We start from the raw sequence: 13,363 nt of genomic DNA on the forward strand, positions 1-13,363 counted from the left end.
ATTCTTAGAGAGTGTCTTATTTTCATGGCAATTTAGTTATTGGCATAAGTTCAGCAATATTCTAGTCACCTGTAATAGGACACAACGGAAACTTTGGTTATAGTCTTTATACTTTGATTAGCATGTCACATTTGAGAGTGATGAGCATTGAGTCAGCTATGACCATAAAGCTTTCAGAGACTCAGGCAGACTTTAAGGAACCAGTGTTTGTAAAGTCCCTCTTGGAAAAATGAGACCATCCTGGGTTTATAGGTTTCCTGACTTATAAGTGAGTAAAAGAGGTCAATTTATGGCAGGTCCAGAATTACCTCAGGGTACTTTGGGGACCTGGAGCAGAGAGAAATTCATCCAAATTTATAGGTATTACAGGCAAAATCTGGTGGTGAGTGCTTGAGTTGGCTATCTGTCTTAAGAGGCTGTTAAAAAATGCAATCTGAGATTCCATATGAACATTCCAGCAAAGCAAACTCACACAAGGGCAAAATTGTCAGTTACTATATTTTTCTGCACTTATATAAATAACCAGGCCAAGTTTAATGAGACCAGACTTTGCAAACAGTTAAGTTTTACTTTGAGTATTTTGGGCAGAAATGGGGATGTTCGTAGAGAAAATTTTTTTTTGTCTCGATAGAATATTATGATGCACCCTTGCCAATTCCATCTTGTACATTTAGATCAGTACTTGCTAAATCCTGAATTCTTTTAGTTTTCTTCAGTACCTGCTTACTGCCATCCAAATTGCCACTTGTGTTTTTCCTTCCTTTGGTCTTGAAATCACTGAGAACTACCAATGCCCTTTTCCTGAAGTTCTACAAACTGCAGCTACACAACTTGACATAGACTTAGGTAAAAAATGACCACAACATGTCACGGATGGGCAACTGTGCCTCCTACTGTATGGACTACTCAGAATGTTCATAAGACGACCTAGTGCCATCACCAGAGACTTTCAGATTGTGCACCAGGGATGTTTGGGATGTTTGTCAGGTGGCTGATGCTGTCCTTGTATCATCTGAAGATGTTTTAAGCTCCAGTCTAAAAATCTTGATTTTTGCCCTCTGAACTCAGAAACTGAGCTTCTAACCATTTATCTTTGTTTTTCTTTTATTTTCTTAGCAACTTTCCTCATTAAATGCCTGACAGCTATCACCATTCAGCAAATATTCTTTACTAGCAAGTCCCAGTAGGAGATTTGGCTGGTTATTAATGGGTGTTTGAGAAATTGGATTTTTATTGCTCACAGAAAAGAATGTCTCTTTTTCTGTGAACAGGAGGGGAAACTGACCAAGGCTCTTTGCTTGACTAACTTTAGTCAGCTTCCTGAACCTGGACCCATCTGTGCACCTCCTTGTAAAGTCCAGTTTTAGCAAGAACCCTCCATCCACCCTCCATATTTGATCGTGTCTGTTCAGATTCCTCTCCCTCCACCACCTTCCTGGTGATCTCTGTCACCCTGACCTGTCTAGAGCAAGAATTCTGCTAGATCAGTTTAGCTATAACCTCTCTCAACCCTCACATTTCCTCTTAAGTTTCATACTTCATAACCCACATCCTGTAATGTCTACTTGCTTCTGTTGTATCTGAAGTTGAGGCTGATCTCTTTCCCCTAGGGTAATAGTGCACTGGTCTGCATAACTTTTGTGATGACCTTGAATAAAGGTGGTCTCACCATCTTTTTTTTTTTTTAAAGATTTATTTATTTATTTATTTATTTATACAAGAACTGGGGTACAGGCCAGATGCGTGGGAGGGTGAGAGAATTCACCAGAAACAGAGTGGGGAACAGAACAGGCAGATGGATGAAATACACTACTGAGGGGAGCAGCGGGTGAGACAGGAGAGGTCTGCTGTGCCATGTGGGACCCTCGCTGGCCGGCCGGGATTGAACCAGCACTGCAGAGGCTGTAGACAGCTTCACAGCGCGGCGCTCAACCGCCTGTGCCACCAGGGGAGGCCCGGTCTCACCATCTTTAATAAGTGTCATTGAATAATTTTTTTCTTTAACAGAGATAACCCTATCTTTATATATATGGCTTAACTGCTGAGCTCTCTTGACATAGAAGGAAGGTGTAGGAGTCTGTAGTAAATGTTTCCTTCAATAACTTTTACCTCTGTACTTAGGTTAAGGCAATGAGTGCTACCTGTTTACATATAACTTCTAGAAAAGAGTAAAGCCATGTTTTTTTCTAGAGACATAATGTACTAGAGATGTATTGGAAATTTGAGGTATTACTTATGTATGTTAAGTTTTTGGCAACCAGCATTCACGGTCTTTCGAACAAATGTGTAGCTTCCCCCTTCTCATGAGGAAGTAATGCACATGATTTCAGGTTCAAGGCCATTCATGAACTTTTAGTGTTATGTTAGCTCCTTATTTAAATAATTTATCAAGTGAAAGTTTTTATTCCTGCCTATTTCTTGTAGGAATAATGCCTTATGAGTTGTATCCTTAGCTGTAAATAGATAAAATAATTTTAAGTGGTATGTTTTGTTCTTTCAGTGACCTTTTGCCCAAAGATTTTGTAGTTTATACCTACAACAAAGACGGGGCTCTGATCTCTGACTATCCTGATACACAGGTAATGTATTTTCCTCTTGATTCTGTAGCAGAATTTTTAAAAATTATAATTTTACAATGAGTTCTGTTCACATACCCAGGACTGTTATATCACACAACCTCAAGGCCTACTTTTAATGGTATAATAAATGAAGTGTTCCTGGCAGGGGTGAAGGGTGAGGTGGCAGCTACCTTTACATAGACTAAATTGTGTCTTATAGGTCTCTGGGTACTCGGTAGGTTTTTTTTTTTTTTTGTTTAAAGACATAAAATACTGTTGTATATAATGATAATCTTTACTAATTATGAAGAGGGCAAGTTAAATACATTTTGAAAATAGTTGTTTTTTGTTTTGGTGAAAGTTGATATCACCAAAAGGACATCTTACTTCCTATTAAACCATTTGATTTTCCATTAGTATTTAGTACAGAAAAAACACTTGTTTGCTGTTATATGTTCTAATTTTTGCTGAAAGCACTTTCTAAAGAGGTATAGTCCATTTTGCATCAGAGAACAGATTGCTCCTGAGAAAGGAACCGGCTGGGAACACTTAAAATAATCATTATATGTCAAACTTGGCTTTGTGTATTTTTAATTAGAGTATAAGCGTTTCTAGTTTTACTTGGGAGGAGTATTTTGCACTTTCTTTTGGCAATTTGGTATTATGTGTATTTTTTCCTTTTGTGATAGTTTTATGAAAAGTCTTTACTCCCATTAAGTATGTATTATATCCCCCCTGAACTTTGTAGTGTTTTGCTGGGTTGAATTGTGTGTATGAATAGTGTACTTTTGCTGTACTCTTCAAATAAAGAGGAGGCAAATATTTAATTTAGATTAATTATAAGTAAATTAAAAAATAAGAAAATGCTGACTGAGCCTTACCCTTTTCCAGTCCACTTTCTATTCCTTTATTTTAGTGTTCTGCTTATCCATTAGCAAATTAATAAAGGAACTTAAATTTACATGGTAGCATAAACTAGATTACAAATAAGCCATCTTTCCACTCATTTATAGATCCAATCCTCCATCTAAAGAAAACCATGGCGCAAGGCCAAAGATAACATAATTTATACCATTCAACAAAAGCAGTCATCATTTCCTTCTTGGAGATGTTTCTTGTCATGGGATTTGGAGACCTGAATCTTGGCTCTGTTGTTTATTTTTTGGTTAAGTTACTTTAACCGGTTTGTGTCTTAGTATTCCTACCTTTAAATGGGAATAATAACTAGAACTTTGTGAAACTATTGGGAGGTTTAAATTAGTAGTACTTGTAAGCTACTTAGTCTATTTTTAATTCAATAAATATTATCATATAAAGTATATTACTTTAAATTGCTAAAAATAGTAGAAATTTATATAATTGTTATCTTAAAGTATTATGGAATAATGCTTTCCCGGGTTTTTCAGAAATATAAATTAAGATCAGTGGAGTTGTTTGTTCACTAAAGTTATTGAATATTGTTTAGGTAGATTAAAGTGTGATTGTAGATTTGAGATACAAATTTAAATGCTGGTATCAGATTTTTTCTTTTTGCATAAGGCTAAATTGTCAAATATCTTTGATATATAACATTGATTATAAAATCCAATTATATTACATTGATAAAATTTAAATGTTTTTCCTCACAATTCTATTATTTAAGATAAAAGTAATTTGTAAAGCTATTATTTGGCTTTTTGTTATCTGTGTCTTTCACAAAGACTATTGATTTTTTTTTTTACAAAGAAACAAAGTTTAAATAACCACTTTATGTGACTTGCTCTGTGAAATAAAATTCCAAATGACTATATCTTAGAACTTTGGGGTACATTGCAACTGACTCAGAAAATCTCTTAACTAACTCCCCTAATGAACTGATGTTCTTTGTTTCCTCTGAAAAATTCTGGCCTCTTGAGGCCAGAATCTGTTATAATTTCAAGTTTGTTCTGTACTCTTCTGTTCCCACTAGTTCATATCGTGCTTACAGTTTTTTTTGTTTCTGAAACCCGCCATTTGTACCTTTACTGTAATCATGCAGTGTGCTTATTTATTAATTAATTAACCATTATGGATTTATTAAGGAACATACCAGGCATGAATATTTAGTAATGATAGCACTAGCTTTCTGAAAGTATTGTAATACATAGGAGAGCAACCAACATTTGTTTATATTGCCCATTTTAACACTTAGCATATTTAGTCTCAAAACATTAAAAAAGAAAGAAAGCACTGATCTCTCTAAATAAAAAGGCACGGACCTCCCAGGTGGCACAGTGGGTTGAACGCAGCCTGTTGAGCTGTCCGTAGCCTGTGCAGCACAGGTTTGATTCCCGGCCGGCCAGGGAGATTCCGACATGGCGCAGCAGACCTCTCCTGTCTTGCTCGCTGACCCCTCAGCATTGTGTTTTCGGTAGATCCGCCTGTTCTGCTTCCCGCTCTGCCTCTGCTCTCTACCCCAGTTTTTGTATAAATAAATAAATCTTTAAAAAAAAATAAATAAAATGGCACTTAAAATCTTATTTTGCCACCTCTTAAATATAGTTTAAATTTGTCCTTTTTGATGCACCATTTTGTAAAGGGTGACATGTATTTTCCTTTTAGTATGCCAATTGCCTTCTATTTTATTTTTTTTTCACAAAGGTAGATGAGTGGAGTTTTTCTTAAGACAACATGTTTGAACATATTCTTTGTGGACAGACTATTGAATAACAATAATGATTTTTTAAAATATTTATTACATCATTCTTCATATTTGTACAATGTATGATTTCCCCGTGAAATTCCCACCACCATTTCAACCGTGCACCATCACCATAGTCCCTTGTGCTCTTTCCACCCCATCCCGACCATTCTCCATCCCCCTCCCCTACAGAATGTCTCTGATCTATAATTGCCTGTTTAATCATGCAGTGTAATTAGATGTTTTGTAAACTTACAAAATAGGATTAAAAAAAAGAAATGGGATGTTTTGAAAGATTTAATAAAAACAAGTTTTTTTAAACAATACCATCAAGTTGGTAAACTAAATGTCTAAGGCTGAATTTCAGTCATGTCTAATAAGAGAACTTGAACTGTAGTTGAAAGTAGAAACCTTTGAGTGCTGTGAGTCACTGTATTGCCGACTCATAAGTGCTACCTCATCTGTAATAATGGAAGGTATTCATTTTCCTCTAGTTAGTTGACAATATCAAAACACCAGCAAGAAAAACATCAGTGGTTTTCAATTGCCACACCCTAGAAAAAGTTGTAAAATCTTGAAATTTACAGTCCTTACTAATATTGTTTGTTTCATTATCCCCATAGTGCACTTTGTAGCAAAAGAAGATCCATGTTTAAGTGTTGTAGTCATTTAGGAGTCCATTTAATTTCCTTGAATTTAGAAATCTTTAGTTTTTGCATTTCAGGACAATGGTATTTTTGAAGAGTAAAGGCCAATTTTTGTAGATGTCCTACATTGAGTATTTTTAATGTTTACTCATGATCACATTTAGGTGTGCACTTTTAGCAGGATTACTACTGAAGTGATAGCAACTGGTTCTCAGTTTATCATATCAGCATTTGCTGCAATTAGTCCAATTGCTGGTGGTGTTCATTTGGTGAGGGGGTTGTCTGCTAATTTCTCTTCTGTAAATTTACTGTTTTCACCTTTGTAATTAGCTTTATGGTTATATGGCTTGGGACTATGTAAATATCTTGCTACTTCTTAAATTTTTGCCCAGTAATTTTAGTATTTAGTATTTGCCAGAATCAGTTGTTATGTTAAAAGGGTGATCTCCTAATTTTATCAGTGATTCCATATCATCAGTGCTTTCTATAATACAATCAGGAAGAGTTTTCCCTCACTTACTGATATTAGTGCAGACTCATGGGTTCTTATCATGTGAAATTGAAAATATTTTCATTTATGTAAGGGCATTTTTATCTTTTGTGAATTGTCCATGTCTTCTGCCCAGTTTTCTCATCTTTCCCCCTCAATGTTTAAGAATATTTTAAAAGTTAAAGTTAAGGACAGTAATCCTTTATTTAAGATATAAGTCACAAATATTTTGTCCCAGTTGGAATGTATTTTTTTTGGTTTTTGGTGTTTATTTCCCTATAGAAATTAAAAAAATTTTTAATGTAGTCAAAATCATCAGTTTTTTACTGCATTGAGTTTTTGAATGATAGTTAGAAATCTTTTTCCATACCCAGCTTAAAGAGGAGTTCACCCATGATTTTTTCAGTTCTTAAATTGTTTCATTTCTTATGTTTAGATTCTTGGAATTTATTTTTTCTTAGGTATAGTGTGGTATGAATCTAATTTTTTTCTTATTCAAATTTCAAACCAGTGGATTGAGTACTATTTATTAAAAACTGCAACTTTGCCCCAGTGATTTGAGCTGCCACATGTATAAAATTCCATATGTACTTTTGGTTTATCTTGAGACTTTGCATACTGTTCCACTGGTTGGTCTCAATGACCAGTTCTCTATTATTTAATTAGTAAGGCTTTAATTATATATTTTAATGCCTGGTAGAGCTGATGTGCCTCACCCCTCTTAGCTTTTTTTTAAAGTGTTTTGTAATTGTGTGAAGATGAGAAAATGTTGTATTATACTAAAAAATCTGATAGTATTAGTAATATAAAAAATTCAAAGTGATATTATGCTGTATTTCTACTAGCTAGTGTCTTATTCAACATTAAGAATAATGGTTCTTTAGTTTTTTCTTTTGTACAGAAGTGCTTTGTTATACTGCAAATTACATTTTTCATTCTACATTTTTTTTAAGATTTATTTTTATTTATTTATGCATACAAGAACTAGGATGGAGGCCAGAGGTGGCGTGGGGGTGGTGAGAAGATTCACCAGAGACAGAGTGGGGAGCAGAACAGGTGGCTCTACTGAAATACACTGCTAAGACGAGCAGCTGGAAAGACAGGAGAGTTCTGTTGCACCATGTGGGTTATCTCCCTGCCTAGGAATCAAACTCATGCCACAATTGGCTGGCGATAGCTTGATAGTGCTGAGACTTTAACCCCTGTACCACCAGGGAGGGCCTTATTCTACATTTTTCATTTGGGATCTGTCCATGTTGCTATATATAAAAGTGATTTATTTTAATTTCATATATACTACATATAATTACGTAAAATGATTTAGATGGCTAAATGTATTAACAATTATAATAATAATGATAATAAGTGTACATATAGGAAGAGAGGAAATCATCTATTCAAAATAATTTTATTTTGCCAATTTTCATGCTGAATTTTCTTACCTTGACATCAATAGCCTGTCACAAGGTTCTTTTGTATTAGATGTTAATTGGCCACTGTTGTTTCTTGGATTTACTGTGATATAAAATGTTAACATGACATAATGCTATCTTGTTCTACTTCTAGGCTTAAATATCATTGGGGTAGGGCTGTTTGTGCTTAGCATCCTCTGGAATTTTGTCCTAACATGTGTATTTTAGGGTGATAGTAGGTGGTCTGAAGATTGTCCAAATAATGCCATATAATATGAGATGCCAGTGTATAAATAAGATTTTTAGTTTACTGACCTTAAGTAACTTTGCTAGTTCTACCATTTCTTCGATGATTTTTAGCATTGTAACAGTATTTGAAGATAATACAGTTTTTGTCATTTAGAATCATTGTCATTATCGGGGCTACGTGGAGGGAGTTTATAATTCATCCATTGCTCTTAGTGACTGTTTTGGACTTAGGTAAGAAATTTTCTTCATCAGCTTTTTTCTTTCCCTCGTTCCTTATCTCCTTACTTATCTGTTTCCAAATGAAGTAATTTTGGGGGACTTAGTATTAGATTTTACTTTGGTGTTGCTGAAGGTCATACAGCTGTGTTTCTGTTATCATTCTTGGCATGTTTATTTAGGAAAATATTACAGTTTATGAAATAAAATGTTAATATCTAAGTAGAAAATGTCACTTTCCTGAGACTACTAAATAGGTTTTGCTATTTAAAATAAATTATACTTTAAATTTCTCTAGTGCTTTATGTTAAAAAAAAATTCGGCTATCATCATTTATCATAATGACTGTGAAAAGGGACTCATCTCAATGTATAGGTGAGCAAACTGTATAGGTAAGCAAATGTATAGGTGAGCAAACTGAGATTTAGAGAAATTGTATCACTTATCAAGTGAAGTGCTAACAATATTAAAATAACATTTCTTGAAGACCTGGCAGAATGATACTGCTGGTTAGTTTGTTGCATGAATGATTAAAGTAATATATTTCAATTTTACTTCTCAAACCAGGTGGCTATTATTATTATCTTCCTTTAAGTAATAACTCTGCTAGAACAGTTACTGTGTTTTGCACTTATTAAATAAGTTAGGTTTTCAGGGGTTAAGTAACTGAGTCCCATGGGGAGTAGAGAATATTTGGGATTCAAACTCTGGTCCTCTGGCTCTAGATTCTAGTATTTTAGCAACTCTTTAGTATTGGTTCCCATTATAAGGTAAGCACTCAGAGGTTAAGTAATTTTCAGGGAGTGATGCTTGTTAAGCAGAAGTCTTGAACTTTAAATTTGATCTGCCTCATTCTAGAGCCTCTATATTTTTCTCTACCTTGCTACCCTTTTTTATACATGTTAAGAACTAGGACTTGAATTCAGGTTTTCTGATTTCTTCTGTGTGTTTTTCTTCATCCTTACATATATGTGTGTTGCAACTTTAAGAGGATTGCTGCATATAGAAAATGTGAGTTATGGGATTGAACCTCTGCAAAACAGCTCCAATTTTGAGCACATCTTTTATCGAATGGATGATGCCCACAAAGAGCCTCTGAAATGTGGAGTTTCCAATAAAGACATTAAGGAGGAAACCAAAAAGAATGAAGAGGAAGAGCCTCCTAGCATCACTCAGCTACTCCGAGTAAGGAAATTATTTCTTCATGACTCAGACTAAAGTTTTAAAACAATCATAATTATATATTTATGCATTCAACCAATACTTTTAATTGTGGTTGTGCCAACTATGTGCCAGACATTGTGCCAGACATTCTAGGGGATAAAGAGCAACATAAAGTTTCTGAGCAACATAAAGTTTCTGCTACCAATTTGAATCTATAGCCAAGCTTCTATGTGTTTTGGAAACTAGGGCTTAAATCTTTAACGGTAATTGTGCTTTTTTTTTAAAATCATTGATTTAAAGAGCCCCATTGCATCTTTTTAGAGAGCAGTAGAATTTTTTATTTGGATAGCTTTTGCACAAACTGAATTGGTGATTCTTGAGTTCTATGTTGGGGACAGAGGTGGAGATTTAGCCTTAGGATGTTAATTTTTTAGATGTCTTCCAGGGACACTTGTATACCTGTTTTGAGTCTTCATTAGAATTCCTGGACTTAATTTTGACATGAATCTCTTATACTGGAAGGTTTCTAGGACTTGGCCAGTGTATCTGTAGGCAATGCACTTTTCTACATATGAGGTGATACTGCTACTTTGGAAGAGGCCTGTGCCTCTCCTTGTGTATTTTAATTAACTTATACTAGTTTATGACATTATTTTCATTGCCTTTCTACCATTTATTCTTTTGCCTGTTAAACTGTTTTTTTAAACTTTAATCATTGAAAGCCATTAAATTTTAGCTAATCCTATATGTAATAAGAATTTCAATGAAATCACAAAATTAGTCATTTAAAAATTTTTATCAAAGTGTCATTGGCTCATAACATATGTTTCAGGTTTACAGCATTATATTTTGATATCTATATATACTTCATTATGATCATCATCAAAAGTCTAGTTTCCATCCACTACCATAGAATTGACTCCCTTTACCTAATTCACCCCCCCCAACCCTCTTCTCCTCTGTTGTCACCAGTCTATTTTCTTCAATAGTTTAAAGCTATAGCTAGTCACTTTTTAAAGTTGTAACCTTGTCTCTTCTGCTCTGACTTGTTAATGAATAGTTATTAGTAAATAGTCTTTCTTCCCCACTTACATGTATACTTCATCATGATTGCATAGTATTGGGGTTTTCCACTAAAGTGTGAGTGTGTATAGTATGATATTACAAAATTAGTAAGTCTGCTTTGGAAACTTGGTAAGCCAAATTATATTTCACTAGAATTTTTCTTAGATCAGTACAGATAGCAGATACTACTTTATTTATTATTTTTTTTTTTAATTTTTTTTCTTTTCTCTTTTTTTTTTTCTGCATTTTTTTTTTTTTAAAATTTATTTATTTATTTATACAAGCACTGGGTACAGTCAGAAGCGCGGGAGGGTGAGAGAATTCACCAGAGCCAGAGCGGGGAGCAGAGCAGGCAGAAGGACCGAAGTACACTGCTGAGGGGAGCAGCGGGCGGCAGGAGTGGTCTGCGCGCCATGCGGGACCCTCCTCCGGTGGCCGGGAAGCAGCCGGGGATCGAACCGGTGCTGCAGAGGCTGCGGGCAGCTTCGCAACCCAGCGCTCAATCGCTGCGCCACCGGGAGGCCCAGATACTACTTTATAGAAAAACATGTTTTGACCCAAAATTATAAAGCTATACACCTGAAACTTAAAGTTAAAAAAAAAAGTCACCTCAACATTTATTAGGAAAACAAACAATAAATAAGTCCTAAAACCATGTTTTTGACTTAATTGATACAGGATGCTGTAAGTAAAATAATTTTATGTTGCTAGTAGACATGAAATAAATTACCAGAGATTAGGGTAAGATCATTATATATGAACAACATGACCATATGACTTTTTGTTTGTGTTTATGATGTTTATGTTTTGACAGAGAAGAAGAGCTGTCCTGCCACAGACCCGATATGTGGAGCTGTTCATTGTTGTAGACAAGGAAAGGGTAGGATTGGTGACAGTTTTTCTTCTTTTTCATGAAAAGCAAATGAGAAGTGAGCATCTCTTGTAGGAAATATAAAAAAAAATATTCGTGTTGACTTTTCTTAATCTAAAATAACTTATTTCCTTTAAACATACTTAATACTCACAATACCACCAGAAGCTGAATATAGAGATTACCTCTAGCTTTATTTTTTTACTGGTGATATTTTTCTCTGTTTTTTTTTTTGGGGGGGGGTGTGATTTATTTATGCTGAATTGCTTAAATGAAATAGTACTGCCTTTCGAGGTCTTGAGACCATTTCAGATGACTTTTTAAAGTACTGCAGTGATAAATCCTAATAATCAGGTGTTGCTTTGTTGCCTAATGAAACTAGATTTTAGGATTTTAGCTTAGAAACTGTTTTTTAAGATTTTAGCTAACCTTTACTTCACATTAAGAAACAGAAAACTTCTAGGTCCTGGCATTCTTTAAGAAGGGAATAGAGTTCATAGCAGTTACAGTTAATTTCATTGCACAGAATAACTTCAGGGCATTTTCTTTATTCAAACTTCAGAATTGTGTCTTTCTTAACTAAGAAAATTAATGTGTGCATTTCAGCATTTACAAAATTAGGAGTTTTAGATGTTGTTCTTATGTATTTAATGTACAGATTCTTCCAAATGTTTTGTCTGATTTTTATTGCAAACTTTGTAGAAATTTAATGATTGGCAATTCTTTTCATGTGATCTACAGAAATCATTTTGAAGATTTTTATGGTTTAAAAAGATTATTTATGTAGATATGTAAGGAAAAAAAAGCCGTATGTAAAGAAACTCAAATGTAAGTTCACTATCCTCAAGTGTTAGAAGGAGAAAGCATAGGGAGAATACCAGTGAGCATGAGTTCTGCCCCAGATAGTGGATGAAAAGTTTCTGTAGAGTGTTTGGACAAGTGATAAAAATAGACATTTGAAATGTTTCCCTTTATTATATACCGGAGAAAAAGTTCAAAATAAAAACAGTTCCATTTTAATAAATTCTTGTCAAACTATTATATATATTTTCTTCCCTCAGAGAATCATGATTAAATTCTGTTTAAGATCTGAGATATTCTGACATTAATGTCCTCATCATAGAACAAAACCATACATTATTTTTTAAAAAAGATTTTTATTTATTTTATGCATACAAGAAATGGGGTGTAGGCCAGAGGGGCGTGGGGGTGGGGGTGGTTGTGGTGAGGGAGGGTGAGAGGATTCACCAAAGAGAGTGGGGAGCAGAATAGGCAGATGGCTGAAATGCACTGCTGAAGGGAGCAGCTGGTGAGACAGGAGAGGTCTGCTGCGCCATGTGGGTTGCTCCCTGGCCGGTGGGGGATTGAACTGGTGCTGCAGAGGCTGCAGATAGCTTTATAGTGCTGTGTTTAACCCCTTGCACTAGCAGGGAGGCCCTAACCAAGATTTTAGAAATGGTTTATTGGTAATGTTTTTAGATTACAGGGTGAAAGGGTCAGGATATCCTTTAGATTGTCCTTTATTACTGTATCTATACAGAATATAAAGATTAAAGATATCCTGTAAAGATTACTTTGATTATTCTAAGTTCTACCTTTGAAAAATGAATGAAAATTTTTTTATATTAAAATGAATAAAAACACCTTAAGAATAAACATTTTAAAATTGCATTGATTTGGAAAAACTATGCTTGTTCACTATTAACACCTGTAACTTATATTTCTTGTATTCCTATTTATTGTTAAAATGCATTGTTCAGGTTTATTTGAAATGCTGGTAATGTCTTAATGAACCAGTTCTTGGTTCAGAGGAAATATTTGGATTCTTATTTTCATTGTAACGGTTGTAGAGTTTTCTTTCCTTAGATTTTTTGATGATTGATTTTTCCCTCTTTGCTTTTCAGTATGACATGATGGGACGAAATCAGACAGCAGTGAGAGAAGAAATGATTCGTTTAGCAAACTACTTGGATAGCGTAAGTTGTATTTTCGATCAGATGGAATTATTATATCTTATTCTATCAGAGTCTCA

At 34.5% G+C, this 13,363-nt stretch overlaps 1 protein-coding gene across 1 annotated transcript in view; it reads left to right on the forward strand.

The window, feature by feature from the left end:
- ADAM9 (ADAM metallopeptidase domain 9) overlaps nucleotides 1–13,363 on the forward strand; it is a 90,881-nt gene that overhangs the window by 22,878 nt on the left and 54,640 nt on the right. Inside the window, exons 4-8 of the mRNA XM_037526099.2 lie at nucleotides 2,501–2,579; nucleotides 8,170–8,246; nucleotides 9,221–9,416; nucleotides 11,275–11,340; nucleotides 13,236–13,307. Of these exons, the coding sequence (XP_037381996.1) occupies nucleotides 2,501–2,579; nucleotides 8,170–8,246; nucleotides 9,221–9,416; nucleotides 11,275–11,340; nucleotides 13,236–13,307 (490 nt within the window). The remainder of the gene's footprint in view (nucleotides 1–2,500; nucleotides 2,580–8,169; nucleotides 8,247–9,220; nucleotides 9,417–11,274; nucleotides 11,341–13,235; nucleotides 13,308–13,363) is intronic.

This window comes from Talpa occidentalis, unplaced genomic scaffold, assembly GCF_014898055.3.
Source record: "Talpa occidentalis isolate TD23 unplaced genomic scaffold, MPIMG_talOcc4v2.1 talOcc4.4, whole genome shotgun sequence".
Taxonomy (NCBI): domain Eukaryota; kingdom Metazoa; phylum Chordata; class Mammalia; order Eulipotyphla; family Talpidae; genus Talpa; species Talpa occidentalis.